Below are 22647 nucleotides of genomic sequence, written 5' to 3'. Positions count from 1 at the left end.
TTTAAATAATGACTCACATCACACTGTTTCTGGGCCAAAGCCAAGACCAACCTGCCTTTCTTTAGGGGGAAATCCCAACCAAAAGGAGCAGTTAAAGGGGAGTGGTTTGTGCTGCATGTTCAACGCTCGAAATTCCATTTAGTTTATGTTGGATACATTCAGGCTTCATCCCACAGGTGTTCGAGCGGTGGCCTTTACAGCTTGACCCTTAAAAGGTGTGTAAACCTAAAAATCCTGTTGTTTTTTTGTTGTTGTTTTTTTCATGTTTCGCGTTTGCTCCACAGTGGAGTTACTGATTAATTCATAAAGGCTGTGTTGTTAGTAGCTTTGCTTATGTAGGCAGCACTTTGGACTCATTTGCATATTAACTGACTTTTAATTACTTGTTTTTCTGTTTGAGGGATGGACATTAAACTAAATAAATTCATTTTGTTGTGAATATGCACAAACTTTTGCAGATCAGGATTTACTTTATAGTTGTTTTTTTAAATTAAAAGATCATATCCTAGAGTTTAAAGACTATTTATCAAGACCTAAAGACTATTTACAATGTAAATCAGCTTGGAATTTAATGGAAACTATCTGCAAATAAAAAGTGATTCAGCTAAATTCACCTCTCTAGGATTCACTTTAAGTAATTTTATTGTGAAACTGACACGAGCCTCACCTTAGTGATCTGTCAACCAGGAAGTTGAGCCAGGTGTGGGAGGTTTTGAGACAGTTGTTCCTCATTTCTGATCTTGCATTGACTTGAGTAAAGGCGCGGGCAGGTGAGTCATTTTGTTATTACAACCTGACTCTTAATTGAGCTGTTTTGACATCCACTTGTCATTCTAGGGGTGTGAGAGCAGGAAGTTAACACATTACTCCTTAAACATGTTGGATCCAAGATGGAACGAGACCAGAGGAAGCCAGATTCTGGCAAAGGAGACCAGCATGAACCAGTGTGATAAAGGTCAGTTTAACAGATATTCACATTCACAGCTTTCAATGCTGTGAAATTGAAACCACACACAGACTCTCTTATCTTCTCGTTCCTGGACATTTGATTCCACTTCTATTGTTTTCTATGCAGAACAAGGAAGTGTGTGCCCCACTATTGACATTAGAGCGCACTTCACAACATTATAAACAATAACTTTTTATCTGCAAATGTTGCCCTTGTAGGTCACAGTCTTCAATGATCGCTGTACGAAACCTGGGGAGATGACTAACGCCCTTATCTGGTTGTTTTTTTGATAGCAGTGTTTCCTGACATGTTAATAATTAAATTGTACTGTGAAGTCATGCCCTTTAATCCCAAAATTTAGGATTGTGTCTCTGCCAAACAGAGCAGCCAGATGTAGTAATAGTAATGGTTTGGTTTTTCAGTCACTGTGTGGAGACAGTGTCGCCAGCAAAAGTGAAAGCTAACTATTGGTGTTCCAACTCATAATATTTCCATTTTTCCTGTGGTGTGTGACAGTGAAATTTTCATAGCTTTCTTTTGGACGTGCCCTGCTTACGGCAGGTCCCAGCCTCACCTGCATGTTGTACCCAGGAACATCCCTAAACAGAGCAAAAAAATAAAAATTCATTGCCCAACACTTGTAGTGGGTCATAAATGATAATTGAGCGAGATTACTTTATGTTTGTTAATTTTTGAAAATCTTGAATTTTGAGTAACAAATGTGAATGCTTCCTCTATCCTTGCTACATTTATGATTTTTGGATATTGTTTCCCTCAGACTTCCTCAACGCTGACCCCAGGCCACCCGAATACGTCCAATCTGTGCACAGGAAGACAGTGAAAGAGCTGCTAAAGATGAGACGTCGGGTGAGTCACTGGTTGAACTGGCATTTGTACACATGAACATGATAAGACAAGTTAAAAGTTGTTTCACTTAAGATTTATTTTAGGGTTTTGATATCCCAGAAAAGGGTGCAATTAACCATTTATTCTTGTTTTATCTGTTGTAATATATATGTATTATTTCTTCATGAATGTGTATTTAGGAGGAAAGAAAAACAAAGTTTGAGTATGAGGAAGAGCATTCCTCCACTGATGTAACAGTAAAAGCTCTTAGTATGCAAATCATAACAGCACATGTGGGTTGGATACAAAAATGATTCCTGCCCCTAGTTTGGCTTTTAGTTAAGAAAACACACATACATACAATTACGTACAATAAGGTGCATACATAAGTTATGTTAAAAAGAAGAGAAAAGGGTAAATACTTGCAAAAAGATTGCAAAGAAGGACACAAATATTAAGGTTAAATGCAGTTACAACACTCAACTATAAGACATTATAAAATGTTAGAAATACTCAAGTCTTATGTTGCTTCCGCCAACCTTTGACACTTTTGTTAAAAATCTTAAAATCTTGTGTTCATTTTATATTGTTTGATAGTATGTTATACATAAAATAACTCTTTATTTAAATAATTGGAAATGTTTCAATTTCAGAAATTGAACCAATCACAAGAAGACAACAACTGGGTGCATACATTTAAATCTGCAAAACCTGAAGCGCTTGCCAGTGACCCGGGGCCTCCCCTGTCAGACCCTCAAGGGCCACAAAATACATTTGATATCACTAGTCCTTTCCTCCCTGCTTCTCCTGGTAATGGTCACATTACCCCAAAACAAATGCAGCATCCAGCTCTGCAGGGACCAGCGGCTCCGACTGCTGAAGTGATGACTTTATTTCAGTGGCAAATCCAGAAAGAGGCTCAGAGGGTTGGAGAAATTTCATCTGAGCAGCTGAACATGCAGGATGCGGATGGTGACACGTATGAAGAGAGTTTAGAGCTAAAAGCAGATTGGACAAAATTTCAAAATTTGCACGTGGATGTATTTTAATTGTGCATTTTCTTTTCCAACTGTCAGATGTCTTCACATAGCAGTGGCACAAGGTCGACGGGCTCTGGCTTATGTGCTCGCTGCAAAAATGGCTCAATGTGGCTCTCTGGACATGAAAGAACACAAAGGCCAGGTACAAACACTTATCAAGCTTGTTCATCTCAATTAATAATGAAAATCTAAAAATACTAAATCGTAAACTCCCGACTCTGTGTACACAGACAGCTCTTCAGATAGCAGCCGCCACCAATCACCACTTCATCGTCCACGACCTGCTGACACATGGAGCACAAATCAACACCCGAGACCTCTGGGGCCGATCACCTTTGCATGTGTGTGCTGAGAAAGGACATTTTCTCAGTCTGCAGGTAAGATTTAACTGTTAAATGCATCAAGTGTCACCGATACAAAACCAGTTTAGCACCACATAAAATGTTGATGCAGCATGTTTGACTTTAATTTTGCACCATTCCCTCTCCTCTCATAAATAACCAACAGTCCCCAAGTATTGCCTTGACTTGGGTCTTGCAGCTCGGTATAAAGTTTAATGTGGTAACTTTCCCTGGTAGTGAGGCAGGCTGTAACAATGGACCTCCTTGCATTTCACATCAGTGAATAATTTCTGAGATATAGTTGAAGAAGTTGGGGGGAAAAAATCTATGTGTAGTTGAGAAATAATGATGCTTAGGAAAAATTCAAGAGCCCTAACATAAACTTTCAGTAAGTTATAGGTGCGGAGACAAAAGTGCTACAAACATCCCCGATTGCTTTTACTTTAATGCATATTGTTGGTGGAGATGGAGTGAATTTTAAGATGTTTTTAAAGTTATTTTTTTTCACATAGCAGTGGCACAAGGTCGATGATGGAGTGATTTTAATATGTTTTTAAAGTTGTTTTTTTTTTGGCAGTAATCTCTAATGTGGCATTACATTTTATAAACATGTTTTGTTTGTAATGGCTTGATATGTAAAGTCGAAACAGTGGTAGACAAAGTTTTCAGATCCTATACTCCAGTACTAATAACACACTGTAAAAATACACTGTTACAACTAAAAGTCCTGCATTGAAAATGTTGCTCAAGTACACATACTTTTTAAAAGTCAAAAAACACAATCAAGTGACATCACAAACAAGTGTTAAATAAATTAGTCATCTGTAAAGTAAGCTTTCAGATAATTAAAACGGAGGAAAACCTACAGTGTTTCCCTCTGAAATATAGTGAGGTAAAGTAAAAAGTAGGATGAAAGGAAAAGACTCTATGCTTTCAGTGGATTCGCTTTACTACAGTCGTGCGTACTATTATGGGATTTTTGAATGGGATAGTAAAAAGCTGTTGTTAGGGTATACACGAACTACATCGCGGTCGCCCGTATTAAACGTCACCACTACAAACACTGTAAAAACACGTTAAAACGCCATCGAAAAATATTATAAACAGATAAATCTACAAGTTTGAGTGCGAGTCTGTGAAGCTGTAACGGCGGACAAGTGTGTTTCTGTGTCCTTTCTGTGTCCTTTCTGTGTCCGCTGTGATGACGTCAATGTCCCCGACAAACACTGTAGTCCCATTTAGCTATGTTTTAAAAGACGAGTAAAGCGGAAGTATTTTATGATGCAAAACAAAACGTTGAAACATGTCGCCTGGGTTAACCACAGACCTTATTTAGGGCATTTTACCGAAAACCCAGTTAAAAAACCTATAGACTTTTAAGACGAGGGAACCGGAAGTGCTGAGAGGATGGACATCCGCGTTGTAGGACTCGCCTGTAACACCTGAAGGCACGGTTTTTTTGAATTACATTTATACCTGCTTATCCAAGACGTGTGGAGGATACCCCCCACGATGACAAAACTGAAGGAAAACTACAAACGGAGTGGGAGGTCAGTACGAGGCTGAATGGCCACACACACACACACACAACAGTGTGGTTAGCTTACCTGTTGCTAGCACTATTGCTAGTCAGCTTACTTGTTTTTAGCATAGACCGTAGTGTTAGTTAGCTTACCCGCTGACAGTATATGATATATTTATGGCAATCAGTTACATGATGTAAAATTTAATCCGTTTTATATTCTTAGATATGTAGAAATTAATACACCTTGGCAAGTGAAATACACTTAAGTGGAAAAATCAACTAAGAAATAGAACAAAAAAATTGGCTGCAGTTGATTCTTGAGTTTATACTTATACTTTTGAGTTTTAACATTCTAGTATTGCAAGTGTCAGTAAAAAACATTAAAAACAATGATAACGTACTGGGTAAACAGTCACGCTGAAACTGATTTTTGATTTATTTTTACATAAGCAGTTAATAGGCTACAGCTACTCATAGTATATGTTGAAAAATTCATTTATTTTATTTTCTACTTTATTTTGTCTTCAGGTTTGTCCAGATCACGCACATCTTTATGATATTATTTATGAACATTATGCAATACTCTACTTTCCAGTGATTCTGTTAACTACTAACATAACTATTGTTTCTAGTAATGTTTATTATTGTTGAATGATTTTAACTTTAAGTTTCAGTAGTGTTGCATGTTAACACAGGTGCTTTTCTTTGTAACAACCTTGTAGATCTGCAGCTTCAGTGGATATGTCATCCACTGAGGAAGACGAGAAACATTATACAGACCAACTGAAGGAACATCTGCAGATCTGAGGTGAGATACTTTTCTCAGTATTATTAGCTGCCATGTTTGATGTTGTTTAATATTGAAAGCAAACTTTTTTTTTTTTTTTTTTAGCTTAATCTAAGTCTAAGTTTAGGGTCAGATCACCCAAAAAGTCACAAGATCTCATTTCCAGAGAAACAGTAAGTTTTAGATATTATATGTGGTAACTTGAAAAAAGAAAAAAAAGTGATACATTTTGTTAGTAATAGATTAAACAAAATGAATATCGCTGTTCTTTGTCCTCTTGGTCTAGACTGCAGGCCAATGGGACGATGCCAGGACAACAAGATCTTGTGACAATTCGGTAGTCCCAGAGACATCGATGTTATGGTAAGTAAGACTTTGTACTACCAGTTACCAGACTGCTGCTTTACACTGCTTTATGTACTTCTGTCCAGATCCATGCCTAATTCATTGAGACAAAAAAGGCCAAAAACCTCATAAGTTAGCATGTCCAAAAAATGGCGACAAAGGCAATACTATAGTATGGCGAAAAGAGTCAAAATTTGACCCCTCCTAAAAATGGCTGAAAACTACTTAGAATAGCTAGTTGAAGCGCATTATAGCATACAAAGTGGAAATAAAGGTCAAAAAAGGCCTAAAACCTGATAATTTAGCATGTCCCAAAAATGGCGAAAAAAGGCAATACTATAGTATGGCGAAAAAAGTCAAAATTTGACCGCTCCTGAAAATGGCTGAAAACTACTTAGAATAGCTTGTAGAAGCGCATTATAGCATACAAAGTGGAAATAAAGGTCAAAAAAGACCAAAAACCTCATATATTGGCATGTCCAAAGAATAACGACAAAGGCAATAGTATAGTATGGCAAAAAATTCAAAATTTGACCCCTCCTACAAATGCCTGAAAACTACTTAGAATAGCTTGTAGAGACGAGTTATAGTATACAAAGTGAAAATAAAGTCCAAAAAAGGCCAAAAACCTGATAATTTAGCATGTCCCAAAAATGGCGAAAAAAAGGCAAAAGTATAGTATGGCGAAAAAAGTCAAAATTTGACCGCTCCTGAAAATGGCTGAAAACTACTTAGAATAGCTTATAGAAGCACGTTATAGCATACAAAGTGGAAATAAAGGTCAAAAAAGACCAAAAACCTGATAAGTTAGCATGTCCCAAAAATGGCGACAAAAGCAATAGTATAGTATGGCGAAAAAAGTCAAAATTTGACCCCTCCTAAAAATGGTTGAAAACCACTTAGAATAGCTTGTAGAAGCGCGTTATAGCATACAAAGTGGAAATAATGGTCAAAAAAGACCAAAAACGTCATATATTGGCATGTCCAAAAAATGGCGAAAAAAAGGCAATAGTATAGTATGGCGAAAAAAGTCAAAATTTGACCGCTCCTGAAAATGGCTGAAAACTACTTAGAATAGCTCGTAGAAGCACGTTATAGCATACAAAGTGGAAATAAAGGTCAAAAAAGGCCAAAAATCTGATAATTTAGCATGTCCCAAAAATGGCGAAAAAAAGGCAATAGTATAGTATGGTGAAAAAATTCAAAATTTGACCGCTCCTGAAAATGGCTAAAAATGATATAGAATCGCTTGTAGAGACGCATAATAGTATACAAAGTGAAAATAAAGTCCAAAAAAGCCCAAAAACTTGATAATTTAGCATGTCCCAAAAATGGCAAAAAAAAGGCGAAAAATTCAAAATTTGACCGCTCCTGAAAATGGCTAAAAATGATATAGAATAGCTTGTAGAGACGCGTAATAGTATACAAAGTGAAAATAAAGTCCAAAAAAGGCCAAAAACCTGATAATTTAGCATGTCCCAAAAATGGCGAAAAAAAGGCAATAGTATAGTATGGCGAAAAAAGTCAAAACTTGACCGCTCCTGAAAATGGCTGAAAACTACTTAGAATAGCTTGTAGAAGCGTGTTATAGCATACAAAGTGGAAATAAAGGTCAAAAAAGGCCAAAAACCTGATAATTTAGCATGTCCCAAAAATGGCGAAAAAAAGGCAATAGTATAGTATGGCGAAAAAAGTCAAAATTTGACCCCTCCTAAAAATGGCTGAAAACTACTTAGAATGGCTTGTAGAAGCACGTTATAGCATACAAAGTGAAAATAAAGTCCAAAAAAGGCCAAAAACCTGATAATTTAGCATGTCCCAAAAATGGCGAAAAAAAGGCAATAGTATAGTATAGCGAAAAAGTCAAAATTTGACCCCTCCTAAAAATGGCTGAAAACTACTTAGAATAGCTTGTAGAAGCACGTCATAGCATACAAAGTGGAAATAAAGGTCAAAAAAGGCTAAAAACTTGATAATTTAGCATGTCCCAAAAATGGCGAAAAAAAGGCAATAGTATAGTATGGCGAAAAATTCAAAATTTGGCCGCTCCTGAAAATGGCTAAAAATGATATAGAATAGCTCGTAGAGACGCGTAATTGTTTACAAAGTGGAAATAATGTTCAAAAAAGGCCAAAAACCTGATAATTTAGCATGTACCAAAAATGGCGAAAAAAAGGCAATAGTATAGTATGGCGAAAAAAGTCAAAATTTGACCCTCCTAAAAATGGCTGAAAACTACTTAGAATAGCTTGTAGAAGCGTTATAGCATACAAAGTGGAAATAAAGGTCAAAAAAGGCCAAAAACATCATAAATTAGCATGTTCAAAAAATGGCGAAAAAAAGGCAATAGTATAGTATGGCAAAAAATTCAAAATTTGACCGCTCCTGAAAATGGCTAAAAATGATATATAATAGCTTGTAGAGATGCTTAATAGTATAGAAAGTGAAAATAAAGTCCAAAAAAGGCCAAAAACCTGATAATTTAGCATGTCCCAAAAATGGCGACAAAGGCAATACTATAGTATGGCAAAAATTCAAAATTTGACCCCTCCTGAAAATGGCTGAAAACAACTTAGAATAGCTTGTAGAAGCGTGTTATAGCATACAAAGTGGAAATAAAGGTCAAAAAAGGCTAAAAACCTGATAATTTAGCATGTCCCAAAAATGGCGAAAAAAAGGCAATAGTATAGTATGGCGAAAAAAGTCAAAATTTGACCCCTCCTAAAAATGGCTGAAAACTACTTAGAATGGCTTGTAGAAGCACGTTATAGCATACAAAGTGGAAATAAAGGTCAAAAAAGGCCAAAAACATCATAAATTAGCATGTCCAAAAAATGGCGAAAAAAAGGCAATAGTATAGTATGGCAAAAAATTCAAAATTTGACCGCTCCTGAAAATGGCTAAAAATGATATATAATAGCTTGTAGAGATGCTTAATAGTATAGAAAGTGAAAATAAAGTCCAAAAAGGCCAAAAACCTGATAATTTAGCATGTCCCAAAAATGGCGACAAAGGCAATACTATAGTATGGCAAAAAATTCAAAATTTGACCGCTCCTGAAAATGGCTGAAAACTACTTAGAATAGCTTGTAGAAGCGTGTTATAGCATACAAAGTGGAAATAAAGGTCAAAAAAGGCTAAAAACCTGATAATTTAGCATGTCCCAAAAATGGCGAAAAAAAGGCAATAGTATAGTATGGCGAAAAAAGTCAAAATTTGACCCCTCCTAAAAATGGCTGAAAACTACTTAGAATGGCTTGTAGAAGCACGTTATAGCATACAAAGTGGAAATAAAGGTCAAAAAAGGCCAAAAACATCATAAATTAGCATGTCCAAAAAATGGCGAAAAAAAGGCAATAGTATAGTATGGCAAAAAATTCAAAATTTGACCGCTCCTGAAAATGGCTAAAAATGATATATAATAGCTTGTAGAGATGCTTAATAGTATAGAAAGTGAAAATAAAGTCCAAAAAAGGCTAAAAACCTGATAATTTAGCATGTCCCAAAAATGGCGACAAAGGCAATACTATAGTATGGCGAAAAAAGTCAAAATTTGACCCCTCCTAAAAATGGCTGAAAACGACTTAGAATAACTCGTAGAAGCGCGTTATAGCATACAAAGTGGAAATAAAGGTCAAAAAAGGCTAAAAACTTGATAATTTAGCATGTCCCAAAAATGGCGAAAAAAAGGCAATAGTATAGTATGGCAAAAAAATCCAAAATTTGGCCGATCCTGAAAATGGCTAAAAATGATATAGAATAGCTCGTAGAGACGCGTAATAGTATACAAAGTGAAAATAAAGTCCAAAAAAGGCCAAAAACCTGATAATTTAGCATGTACCAAAAATGGCGAAAAAAAGGCAATAGTATTGTATGGCGAAAAAAGTCAAAATTTGACCGCTCCTAAAAATGGCTGAAAACTACTTAGAACAGCTTGTAGAAGTGTGTTGTAGCATACAAAGTGGAAATAAAGGTCAAAAAAGGCTAAAAACCTGATAATTTAGCATGTCCCAAAAATGGCGAAAAAAAGGCAATAGTATAGTATGGCAAAAAAATCCAAAATTTGACCGCTCCTGAAAATGGCTAAAAATGATATAGAATAGCTTGTAGAGACGCTTAATAGTATAGAAAGTGAAAATAAAGTCCAAAAAAGGCCAAAAACCTGATAATTTAGCATGTCCCAAAAATGGCGACAAAGGCAATAGTATAGTATGGCGAAAAAAGTCAAAATTTGACCCCTCCTAAAAATGGCTGAAAACGACTTAGAATAACTCGTAGAAGCGCGTTATAGCATACAAAGTGGAAATAAAGGTCAAAAAAGGCCCAAAACCTGATAATTTAGCATGTCCCAAAAATGGCGACAAAGGCAATAGTATAGTATGGCAAAAAATTCAAAATTTGACCCCTCCTAAAAATGACTGAAAACTACTTAGAATAGCTTGTAGAAGCGCGTTATAGCATACAAAGTGGAAATAATGTTCAAAAAAGGCCAAAAACCTGATAATTTAGCATGTCCCAAAAATGGCAAAAAAAAGGCAATAGTATAGTATGGCGAAAAAAGTCAAAATTTGACCGCTCCTGAAAATGGCTGAAAACTACTTAGAATAGCTTGTAGAAGCGCATTATAGCATACAGAGTGGAAATATAGATCAAAAAAGGCCAAAAACCTGATAAATTAGCATGTCCAAAAAATGGCGAAAAAAAGGCAATAGTATAGTATGGCAAAAAATTCAAAATTTGACCGCTCCTGAAAATGGCTAAAAATGATATAGAATAGCTTGTAGAAGCGCGTTATAGCATACAAAGTGGAAATAAAGGTCAAAAAAGGCCAAAAACCTGATAAATTAGCATGTCCAAAAAATGGCGAAAAAAAGGCAATAGTATAGTATGGCGAAAAAAGTCAAAATTTGACCCCTCCTAAAAATGGCTGAAAACGACTTAGAATAACTCGTAGAAGCCCGTTATAGCAGACAAAGTGGAAATAAAGGTCAAAAAAGGCTAAAAACTTGATAATTTAGCATGTCCCAAAAATGGCGAAAAAAAGGCAATAGTATAGTATATGAAAAATTCAAAACTTGGCCGATCCTGAAAATGGCTAAAAATGATATAGAATAGCTCGTAGAGACGCGTAATAGTATACAAAGTGGAAATAATGTTCAAAAAAGGCCAAAAACCTGATAATTTAGCATGTCCCAAAAATGGCGAAAAAAAGGCAATAGTATAGTATGGCGAAAAAAGTCAAAATTTGACCGCTCCTGAAAATGGCTGAAAACTACTTAGAATAGCTTGTAGAAGCGCATTATAGCATACAGAGTGGAAATATAGATCAAAAAAGGCCAAAAACCTGATAAATTAGCATGTCCAAAAAATGGCGAAAAAAAGGCAATAGTATAGTATGGCAAAAAATTCAAAATTTGACCGCTCCTGAAAATGGCTAAAAATGATATAGAATAGCTTGTAGAAGCGCGTTATAGCATACAGAGTGGAAATATAGATCAAAAAAGGCCAAAAACCTGATAAATTAGCATGTCCAAAAAATGGCGAAAAAAAGGCAATAGTATAGTATGGCAAAAAATTCAAAATTTGACCGCTCCTGAAAATGGCTAAAAATGATATAGAATCGCTTGTAGAGACGCATAATAGTATACAAAGTGAAAATAAAGTCCAAAAAGCCCAAAAACTTGATAATTTAGCATGTCCCAAAATGGCAAAAAAAAGGCGAAAAATTCAAAATTTGGCCGATCCTGAAAATGGCTAAAAATGATATAGAATAGCTCGTAGAGACGCGTAATAGTATACAAAGTGAAAATAAAGTCCAAAAAAGGCTAAAAACCTGATAATTTAGCATGTCCCAAAAATGGCGAAAAAAAGGCAATAGTATAGTATGGCGAAAAAAGTCAAAACTTGACCGCTCCTGAAAATGGCTGAAAACTACTTAGAATAGCTTGTAGAAGCGTGTTATAGCATACAAAGTGGAAATAAAGGTCAAAAAAGGCTAAAAACCTGATAATTTAGCATGTCCCAAAAATGGCGAAAAAAAGGCAATAGTATAGTATGGCGAAAAAAGTCAAAATTTGACCCCTCCTAAAAATGGCTGAAAACTACTTAGAATGGCTTGTAGAAGCACGTTATAGCATACAAAGTGAAAATAAAGTCCAAAAAAGGCCAAAAACCTGATAATTTAGCATGTCACAAAAATGGCGAAAAAAAGGCAATAGTATAGTATAGCGAAAAAGTCAAAATTTGACCCCTCCTAAAAATGGCTGAAAACTACTTAGAATAGCTTGTAGAAGCACGTCATAGCATACAAAGTGGAAATAAAGGTCAAAAAAGGCTAAAAACTTGATAATTTAGCATGTCCCAAAAATGGCGAAAAAAAGGCAATAGTATAGTATGGCGAAAAATTCAAAATTGGGCCGCTCCTGAAAATGGCTAAAAATGATATAGAATAGCTCGTAGAGACGCGTAATAGTATACAAAGTGGAAATAATGTTCAAAAAAGGCCAAAAACCTGATAATTTAGCATGTACCAAAAATGGCGAAAAAAAGGCAATAGTATAGTATGGCGAAAAAAGTCAAAATTTGACCCCTCCTAAAAATGGCTGAAAACTACTTAGAATAGCTTGTAGAAGCGCGTTATAGCATACAAAGTGGAAATAAAGGTCAAAAAAGGCCAAAAACATCATAAATTAGCATGTTCAAAAAATGGCGAAAAAAAGGCAATAGTATAGTATGGCAAAAAATTCAAAATTTGACCGCTCCTGAAAATGGCTAAAAATGATATATAATAGCTTGTAGAGATGCTTAATAGTATAGAAAGTGAAAATAAAGTCCAAAAAAGGCCAAAAACCTGATAATTTAGCATGTCCCAAAAATGGCGACAAAGGCAATACTATAGTATGGCAAAAAATTCAAAATTTGACCCCTCCTGAAAATGGCTGAAAACTACTTAGAATAGCTTGTAGAAGCGTGTTATAGCATACAAAGTGGAAATAAAGGTCAAAAAAGGCTAAAAACCTGATAATTTAGCATGTCCCAAAAATGGCGAAAAAAAGGCAATAGTATAGTATGGCGAAAAAAGTCAAAATTTGACCCCTCCTAAAAATGGCTGAAAACTACTTAGAATGGCTTGTAGAAGCACGTTATAGCATACAAAGTGGAAATAAAGGTCAAAAAAGGCCAAAAACATCATAAATTAGCATGTCCAAAAAATGGCGAAAAAAAGGCAATAGTATAGTATGGCGAAAAAAGTCAAAATTTGACCCCTCCTAAAAATGGCTGAAAACGACTTAGAATAACTCGTAGAAGCGCGTTATAGCATACAAAGTGGAAATAAAGGTCAAAAAAGGCTAAAAACTTGATAATTTAGCATGTCCCAAAAATGGCGAAAAAAAGGCAATAGTATAGTATGGCAAAAAAATCCAAAATTTGACCGCTCCTGAAAATGGCTAAAAATGATATAGAATAGCTTGTAGAGACGCTTAATAGTATAGAAAGTGAAAATAAAGTCCAAAAAAGGCCAAAAACCTGATAATTTAGCATGTCCCAAAAATGGCGACAAAGGCAATAGTATAGTATGGCGAAAAAAGTCAAAATTTGACCCCTCCTAAAAATGGCTGAAAACGACTTAGAATAACTCGTAGAAGCGCGTTATAGCATACAAAGTGGAAATAAAGGTCAAAAAAGGCCCAAAACCTGATAATTTAGCATGTCCCAAAAATGGCGACAAAGGCAATAGTATAGTATGGCAAAAAATTCAAAATTTGACCCCTCCTAAAAATGACTGAAAACTACTTAGAATAGCTTGTAGAAGCGCGTTATAGCATACAAAGTGGAAATAATGTTCAAAAAAGGCCAAAAACCTGATAATTTAGCATGTCCCAAAAATGGCAAAAAAAAGGCAATAGTATAGTATGGCGAAAAAAGTCAAAATTTGACCGCTCCTGAAAATGGCTGAAAACTACTTAGAATAGCTTGTAGAAGCGCATTATAGCATACAGAGTGGAAATATAGATCAAAAAAGGCCAAAAACCTGATAAATTAGCATGTCCAAAAAATGGCGAAAAAAAGGCAATAGTATAGTATGGCAAAAAATTCAAAATTTGACCGCTCCTGAAAATGGCTAAAAATGATATAGAATAGCTTGTAGAAGCGCGTTATAGCATACAAAGTGGAAATAAAGGTCAAAAAAGGCCAAAAACCTGATAAATTAGCATGTCCAAAAAATGGCGAAAAAAAGGCAATAGTATAGTATGGCGAAAAAAGTCAAAATTTGACCCCTCCTAAAAATGGCTGAAAACGACTTAGAATAACTCGTAGAAGCCCGTTATAGCAGACAAAGTGGAAATAAAGGTCAAAAAAGGCTAAAAACTTGATAATTTAGCATGTCCCAAAAATGGCGAAAAAAAGGCAATAGTATAGTATGGCGAAAAATTCAAAACTTGGCCGATCCTGAAAATGGCTAAAAATGATATAGAATAGCTCGTAGAGACGCGTAATAGTATACAAAGTGGAAATAATGTTCAAAAAAGGCCAAAAACCTGATAATTTAGCATGTCCCAAAAATGGCGAAAAAAAGGCAATAGTATAGTATGGCGAAAAAAGTCAAAATTTGACCGCTCCTGAAAATGGCTGAAAACTACTTAGAATAGCTTGTAGAAGCGCATTATAGCATACAGAGTGGAAATATAGATCAAAAAAGGCCAAAAACCTGATAAATTAGCATGTCCAAAAAATGGCGAAAAAAAGGCAATAGTATAGTATGGCAAAAAATTCAAAATTTGACCGCTCCTGAAAATGGCTAAAAATGATATAGAATAGCTTGTAGAAGCGCGTTATAGCATACAGAGTGGAAATATAGATCAAAAAAGGCCAAAAACCTGATAAATTAGCATGTCCAAAAAATGGCGAAAAAAAGGCAATAGTATAGTATGGCAAAAAATTCAAAATTTGACCGCTCCTGAAAATGGCTAAAAATGATATAGAATAGCTCGTAGAAGCGCGTTATAGCATACAAAGTGGAAATAAAGGTCAAAAAAGGCCAAAAACCTGATAATTTAGCATGTCCCAAAAATGGCGAAAAAAGTCAAAATTTGACCGCTCCTAAAAATGGCTGAAAACTACTTAGAATAGCTTGTAGAAGCGCGTTATAGCATACAAAGTGGAAATAAAGGTCAAAAAAGGCCAAAAACCTGATAATTTAGCATGTCCCAAAAATGGCGAAAAAAAAGGCAATAGTATAGTATGGCAAAAAAGTCAAAATTTGACCGCTCCTGAAAATGGCTGAAAACTACTTAGAATAGCTCGTAGAAGCACGTTATAGCATACAAAGTGGAAATAAAGGTCAAAAAAGGCCAAAAATCTGATAATTTAGCATGTCCCAAAAATGGCGAAAAAAAGGCAATAGTATAGTATGGTGAAAAAATTCAAAATTTGACCGCTCCTGAAAATGGCTAAAAATGATATAGAATCGCTTGTAGAGACGCATAATAGTATACAAAGTGAAAATAAAGTCCAAAAAAGCCCAAAAACTTGATAATTTAGCATGTCCCAAAAATGGCAAAAAAAAGGCGAAAAATTCAAAATTTGACCGCTCCTGAAAATGGCTAAAAATGATATAGAATAGCTTGTAGAGACGCGTAATAGTATACAAAGTGAAAATAAAGTCCAAAAAAGGCCAAAAACCTGATAATTTAGCATGTCCCAAAAATGGCGAAAAAAAGGCAATAGTATAGTATGGCGAAAAAAGTCAAAACTTGACCGCTCCTGAAAATGGCTGAAAACTACTTAGAATAGCTTGTAGAAGCGTGTTATAGCATACAAAGTGGAAATAAAGGTCAAAAAAGGCTAAAAACCTGATAATTTAGCATGTCCCAAAAATGGCGAAAAAAAGGCAATAGTATAGTATGGCGAAAAAAGTCAAAATTTGACCCCTCCTAAAAATGGCTGAAAACTACTTAGAATGGCTTGTAGAAGCACGTTATAGCATACAAAGTGAAAATAAAGTCCAAAAAAGGCCAAAAACCTGATAATTTAGCATGTCACAAAAATGGCGAAAAAAAGGCAATAGTATAGTATAGCGAAAAAGTCAAAATTTGACCCCTCCTAAAAATGGCTGAAAACTACTTAGAATAGCTTGTAGAAGCACGTTATAGCATACAAAGTGGAAATAAAGGTCAAAAAAGGCTAAAAACTTGATAATTTAGCATGTCCCAAAAATGGCGAAAAAAAGGCAATAGTATAGTATGGCGAAAAATTCAAAATTTGGCCGCTCCTGAAAATGGCTAAAAATGATATAGAATAGCTTGTAGAGCTATAATATAATATTTGTAATAGTATACAAAGTGAAAATAAAGTCCAAAAAAGGCCAAAAACCTGATAATTTAGCATGTACCAAAAATGGCGAAAAAAAGGCAATAGTATAGTATGGCGAAAAAAGTCAAAATTTGACCCCTCCTAAAAATGGCTGAAAACTACTTAGAATAGCTTGTAGAAGCGCGTTATAGCATACAAAGTGGAAATAAAGGTCAAAAAAGGCCAAAAACATCATAAATTAGCATGTTCAAAAAATGGCGAAAAAAAGGCAATAGTATAGTATGGCAAAAAATTCAAAATTTGACCGCTCCTGAAAATGGCTAAAAATGATATATAATAGCTTGTAGAGATGCTTAATAGTATAGAAAGTGAAAATAAAGTCCAAAAAAGGCCAAAAACCTGATAATTTAGCATGTCCCAAAAATGGCGACAAAGGCAATACTATAGTATGGCAAAAAATTCAAAATTTGACCGCTCCTGAAAATGGCTGAAAACTACTTAGAATAGCTTGTAGAAGCGTGTTATAGCATACAAAGTGGAAATAAAGGTCAAAAAAGGCTAAAAACCTGATAATTTAGCATGTCCCAAAAATGGCGAAAAAAGTCAAAATTTGACCCCTCCTAAAAATGGCTGAAAACTACTTAGAATGGCTTGTAGAAGCACGTTATAGCATACAAAGTGGAAATAAAGGTCAAAAAAGGCCAAAAACATCATAAATTAGCATGTCCAAAAAATGGCGAAAAAAAGGCAATAGTATAGTATGGCGAAAAAAGTCAAAATTTGACCCCTCCTAAAAATGGCTGAAAACGACTTAGAATAACTCAGAGAAGCGGCGTTATAGCATACAAAGTGGAAATAAAGGTCAAAAAAGGCTAAAAACTTGATAATTTAGCATGTCCCAAAAATGGCGAAAAAAAGGCAATAGTATAGTATGGCAAAAAAATCCAAAATTTGGCCGATCCTGAAAATGGCTAAAAATGATATAGAATAGCTCGTAGAGACGCGTAATAGTATACAAAGTGAAAATAAAGTCCAAAAAAGGCCAAAAACCTGATAATTTAGCATGTACCAAAAATGGCGAAAAAAAGGCAATAGTATTGTATGGCGAAAAAAGTCAAAATTTGACCGCTCCTAAAAATGGCTGAAAACTACTTAGAACAGCTTGTAGAAGCGTGTTATAGCATACAAAGTGGAAATAAAGGTCAAAAAAGGCTAAAAACCTGATAATTTAGCATGTCCCAAAAATGGCGAAAAAAAGGCAATAGTATAGTATGGCAAAAAAATCCAAAATTTGACCGCTCCTGAAAATGGCTAAAAATGATATAGAATAGCTTGTAGAGACGCTTAATAGTATAGAAAGTGAAAATAAAGTCCAAAAAAGGCCAAAAACCTGATAATTTAGCATGTCCCAAAAATGGCGACAAAGGCAATAGTATAGTATGGCGAAAAAAGTCAAAATTTGACCCCTCCTAAAAATGGCTGAAAACGACTTAGAATAACTCGTAGAAGCGCGTTATAGCATACAAAGTGGAAATAAAGGTCAAAAAAGGCCCAAAACCTGATAATTTAGCATGTCCCAAAAATGGCGACAAAGGCAATAGTATAGTATGGCAAAAAATTCAAAATTTGACCCCTCCTAAAAATGACTGAAAACTACTTAGAATAGCTTGTAGAAGCGCGTTATAGCATACAAAGTGGAAATAATGTTCAAAAAAGGCCAAAAACCTGATAATTTAGCATGTCCCAAAAATGGCAAAAAAAAGGCAATAGTATAGTATGGCGAAAAAAGTCAAAATTTGACCGCTCCTGAAAATGGCTGAAAACTACTTAGAATAGCTTGTAGAAGCGCATTATAGCATACAGAGTGGAAATATAGATCAAAAAAGGCCAAAAACCTGATAAATTAGCATGTCCAAAAAATGGCGAAAAAAAGGCAATAGTATAGTATGGCAAAAAATTCAAAATTTGACCGCTCCTGAAAATGGCTAAAAATGATATAGAATAGCTCGTAGAAGCGCGTTATAGCATACAAAGTGGAAATAAAGGTCAAAAAAGGCCAAAAACCTGATAAATTAGCATGTCCAAAAAATGGCGAAAAAAAGGCAATAGTATAGTATGGCGAAAAAAGTCAAAATTTGACCCCTCCTAAAAATGGCTGAAAACGACTTAGAATAACTCGTAGAAGCCCGTTATAGCAGACAAAGTGGAAATAAAGGTCAAAAAAGGCTAAAAACTTGATAATTTAGCATGTCCCAAAAATGGCGAAAAAAAGGCAATAGTATAGTATGGCGAAAAATTCAAAACTTGGCCGATCCTGAAAATGGCTAAAATGATATAGAATAGCTCGTAGAGACGCGTAATAGTATACAAAGTGGAAATAATGTTCAAAAAAGGCCAAAAACCTGATAATTTAGCATGTCCCAAAAATGGCGAAAAAAAGGCAATAGTATAGTATGGCGAAAAAAGTCAAAATTTGACCGCTCCTGAAAATGGCTGAAAACTACTTAGAATAGCTTGTAGAAGCGCATTATAGCATACAGAGTGGAAATATAGATCAAAAAGGCCAAAACCTGATAAATTAGCATGTCCAAAAAATGGCGAAAAAAAGGCAATAGTATAGTATGGCAAAAAATTCAAAATTTGACCGCTCCTGAAAATGGCTAAAAATGATATAGAATAGCTTGTAGAAGCGCGTTATAGCATACAGAGTGGAAATATAGATCAAAAAAGGCCAAAAACCTGATAAATTAGCATGTCCAAAAAATGGCGAAAAAAAGGCAATAGTATAGTATGGCAAAAAATTCAAAATTTGACCGCTCCTGAAAATGGCTAAAAATGATATAGAATAGCTCGTAGAAGCGCGTTATAGCATACAAAGTGGAAATAAAGGTCAAAAAAGGCCAAAAACCTGATAATTTAGCATGTCCCAAAAATGGCGAAAAAAGTCAAAATTTGACCGCTCCTAAAAATGGCTGAAAACCACTTAGAATAGCTTGTAGAAGCGCGTTATAGCATACAAAGTGGAAATAAAGGTCAAAAAAGGCATAAAACCTGATAATTTAGCATGTCCCAAAAATGGCGACAAAGGCAATAGTATAGTATGGCGAAAAAAGTCAAAATTTGACCGCTCCTAAAAATGGCTGAAAACTACTTAGAATAGCTTGTAGAAGCGTGTTATAGCATACAAAGTGAAAATAAAGTCCAAAAAAGGCCAAAAACCTGATAATTTAGCATGTCCCAAAAATGGCGACAAAGGCAATACTATAGTATGGGGAAAAAAGTCAAAATTTGACCCCTCCTAAAAATGGCTGAAAACTACTTAGAATAGCTTGTAGAAGCGCGTTATAGCATACAAAGTGGAAATAAAGGTCAAAAAAGGCCAAAAAACTCATAATTTAGCATGTCCCAAAAATGGCGAAAAAAAAGGCAATAGTATAGTATGGCGAAAAAAGTCAAAATTTGACCCCTCCTAAAAATGGCTGAAAACCACTTAGAATAGCTTGTAGAAGCGCGTTATAGCATACAAAGTGGAAATAATGGTCAAAAAAGGCCAAAAACATCATAAATTAGCATGTCCAAAAAATGGCGAAAAAAAGGCAATAGTATAGTATGGCAAAAAATTCAAAATTTGACCGCTCCTGAAAATGGCTAAAAATGATATAGAATAGCTTGTAGAAGCGCGTTATAGCATACAAAGTGGAAATAAAGGTCAAAAAAGGCCAAAAACCTGATAATTTAGAATGTTCCAAAAATGGCGACAAAGGCAATAGTATAGTATGGCGAAAAAAGTCAAAATTTGACCGCTCCTAAAAATGGCTGAAAACTACTTAGAATAGCTTGTAGAAGCGCGTTATAGCATACAAAGTGGAAATAATGGTCAAAAAAGGCCAAAAACCTCATAATTTAGCATGTCCCAAAAATGGCGAAAAAAAAGGCAATAGTATAGTATGGCGAAAAAAGTCAAAATTTGACCCCTCCTAAAAATGGCTGAAAACGACTTAGAATAGCTTGTAGAAGCGTGTTATAGCATACAAAGTAGAAATAATGGTCAAAAAAGGCCAAAAACGTCATGAGTTAGCATGTCCAAAAAATGGCGAAAAAAAGGCAATAGTATAGTATGGCGAAAAAAGTCAAAATTTGACCACTCCTGAAAATGGCTGAAAACTACTTAGAATAGCTTGTAGAGACGCGTTATAGCATACAAAGTGGAAATAATGTTCAAAAAAGGCCAAAAACATCATAAATTAGCATGTCCAAAAAATGGCGACAAAGGCAATAGTATAGTATGGCGAAAAAAGTCAAAATTGGACCGCTCCTAAAAATGGCTGAAAACTACTTAGAATAGCTTGTAGAAGCACGTTATAGCATACAAAGTGGAAATAAAGGTCAAAAAAGGCCAAAAACCTGATAATTTAGCATGTCCCAAAAATGGCGAAAAAAAGGCAAAAAGTCAAAATTTGACCCTTCCTAAAAATGGCTGAAAACTACTTAGAATAGCTTGTAGAAGCGCATTATAGCATACAGAGTGGAAATATAGATCAAAAAAAGCCAAAAAACTCATAATTTAGCATGTCCCAAAAATGGCGAAAAAAAAGGCAATAGTATAGTATGGCGAAAAAAGTCAAAATTTGACCCCTCCTACAAATGGCTGAAAACTACTTAGAATAGCTCGTAGAAGCGCGTTATAGCATACAAAGTGGAAATAAAGGTCAAAAAAGGCGTAAAACCTGATAATTTAGCATGTCCCAAAAATGGCGAAAAAAAGGCAATAGTATAGTGTGTCGAAAAAAGTCAAAATTTGACCCCTCCTTAAAATGGCTGAAAACCACTTAGAATAGCTCCTAGAAGCGCGTTATAGCATACAAAGTGGAAATAATGGCCAAAAAAGACCAAAAACGTCATATATTAGCATGTTCAAAAAATGGCAACCAAGGCAATAGTATAGTATGGCGAAAAAAGTCAAAATTTGACCGCTCCTGAAAATGGCTGAAAACCACTTAGAATAGCTTGTAGAAGCGCGTTATAGCATAGAAAGTAGAAATAATGGTCAAAAAAGGCCAAAAACTCATAATTTAGCATGTCCCAAAAATGGCGAAAAAAAAGGCAATAGTATAGTATGGCGAAAAAAGTCAAAATTTGACTCCTCCTAAAAATGGCTGAAAACTACTTAGATTACCTCCTAGAAGCGCGTTATAGCATACAGAGTGGAAATAATGGCCAAAAAAGACCAAAAACCTGATAATTTAGCATGTCCTAAAAATGGCTGAAAACTACTTAGAATAGCTCGTAGAAGCGCGTTATAGCATACAAAGTAGAAATAATGGTCAAAAAAGGCCAAAAACGTCATGAGTTAGCATGTCCCAAAAATGGCGAAAAAAAGGCAATACTATAGTATGTCGAAAAAAGTCAAAATTTGACCCCTCCTTAAAATGGCTGAAAACCACTTAGAATAGCTCCTAGAAGCGCGTTATAGCATACAAAGTGGAAATAATGGCCAAAAAAGACCAAAAACGTCATATATTAGCATGTTCAAAAAATGGCAATCAAGGCAATAGTATAGTATGGCGAAAAAAGTCAAAATTTGACCGCTCCTAAAAATGGTTGAAAACCCCTTAGAATAGCTTGTAGAAGCGTATTATAGCATACAAAGTGGAAATAAAGGTCAAAAAAGGCCAAAAACATCATAAATTAGCATGTCCAAAAAATGGCGAAAAAAAGGCAATAGTATAGTATGGCAAAAAAATTCAAAATTTGACCGCTCCTGAAAATGGCTAAAAATGATATAGAATAGCTTGTAGAGACGCGTAATAGCATAAAAAGTGAAAATAAAGTCCAAAAAAGGCCAAAAACCTGATAATTTAGCATGTCCCAAAAATGGCGACAAAGGCAATACTATAGTATGGCGAAAAAAGTCAAAATTTGACACCTCTTAAAAATGGCTGAAAACCACTTAGAATAGCTCGTAGAAGCGCGTTATAGCATACAAAGTGGAGTGGTGCAGTGGTAAGAAGCAGACAGACACCTGTATGAGCGTGTAGCACTGTCAACCCTGCTGCTGAGGAACAGCGTGGGCAGAGAATTTAAGGAAAGTCTGAGACAGAGGTGTAATGACGGTCACGGTAAAGGAGTGAATTTATGGTAAACTTTTCTCTCAATCAAACCTGTTATTTCATATTATACTGTATATATATATTTATATTTTAGGGGACGGCAGTAGCTCAGTCTGTTGGACTCCTCCTCCTTTGTCTGCTTTTTGTCTGTCTTCATCATTTTCAGCTTTTCTTTTCGTCTTTCTTCTTCACATTATTCTCCTCTCTCTTCATCTTCTCTCTCCTGTCCTTTTTCTCTTCTTCTCTTTCTTCTCCTCCTTCTGAAAATAATAAATGCTATCAATTTGGATGCCAGTGTTAACCCTCGATGAAGTTCCAGTAGAAAATGATCGCACCACTGTGAACATTTTAAGCGACACACTGATGTTATATCACATCATAAGAACACGG

General features: G+C 35.2%; 2 protein-coding genes and 1 pseudogene across 3 annotated transcripts in view; 2 read left to right on the top strand and 1 right to left on the bottom strand.

The window, feature by feature from the left end:
- The first annotated feature begins 98 nt into the window (after positions 1-98).
- The window catches only part of nfkbiz (nuclear factor of kappa light polypeptide gene enhancer in B-cells inhibitor, zeta), a 96965-nt gene continuing 74416 nt past the window's right edge, over positions 99-22647 (top strand). Inside the window, exons 1-6 of the mRNA XM_042513066.2 lie at positions 99-215; positions 838-955; positions 1728-1816; positions 2449-2774; positions 2872-2977; positions 3066-3212. Coding sequence (XP_042369000.1) covers positions 877-955; positions 1728-1816; positions 2449-2774; positions 2872-2977; positions 3066-3212 — 747 coding nt within the window. The 5' untranslated portion in view covers positions 99-215; positions 838-876. The remainder of the gene's footprint in view (positions 216-837; positions 956-1727; positions 1817-2448; positions 2775-2871; positions 2978-3065; positions 3213-22647) is intronic.
- LOC148185489 (ATP-binding cassette sub-family C member 4-like) overlaps positions 2655-22647 on the bottom strand; it is a 79598-nt pseudogene continuing 59605 nt past the window's right edge. The window contains exon 14 of the transcript XR_015775890.1: positions 2655-2793. The product of XR_015775890.1 is annotated as an ATP-binding cassette sub-family C member 4-like (transcript). The remainder of the gene's footprint in view (positions 2794-22647) is intronic.
- LOC121962777 (complex I assembly factor TIMMDC1, mitochondrial-like) overlaps positions 3232-22647 on the top strand; it is a 29406-nt gene continuing 9990 nt past the window's right edge. Inside the window, exons 1-3 of the mRNA XM_088074323.1 lie at positions 3232-4726; positions 5424-5509; positions 5775-5851. Coding sequence (XP_087930449.1) covers positions 5849-5851 — 3 coding nt within the window. The 5' untranslated portion in view covers positions 3232-4726; positions 5424-5509; positions 5775-5848. The remainder of the gene's footprint in view (positions 4727-5423; positions 5510-5774; positions 5852-22647) is intronic.

The sequence above is a fragment of the Plectropomus leopardus genome, chromosome 24 (genome assembly GCF_026936395.1).
Source record: "Plectropomus leopardus strain MGB_pleo_1.0 chromosome 24, ASM2693639v1, whole genome shotgun sequence".
Classification (NCBI taxonomy): Eukaryota; Metazoa; Chordata; class Actinopteri; order Perciformes; family Serranidae; genus Plectropomus; species Plectropomus leopardus.
This window is presented reverse-complemented; position numbering and strand designations above follow the sequence as displayed.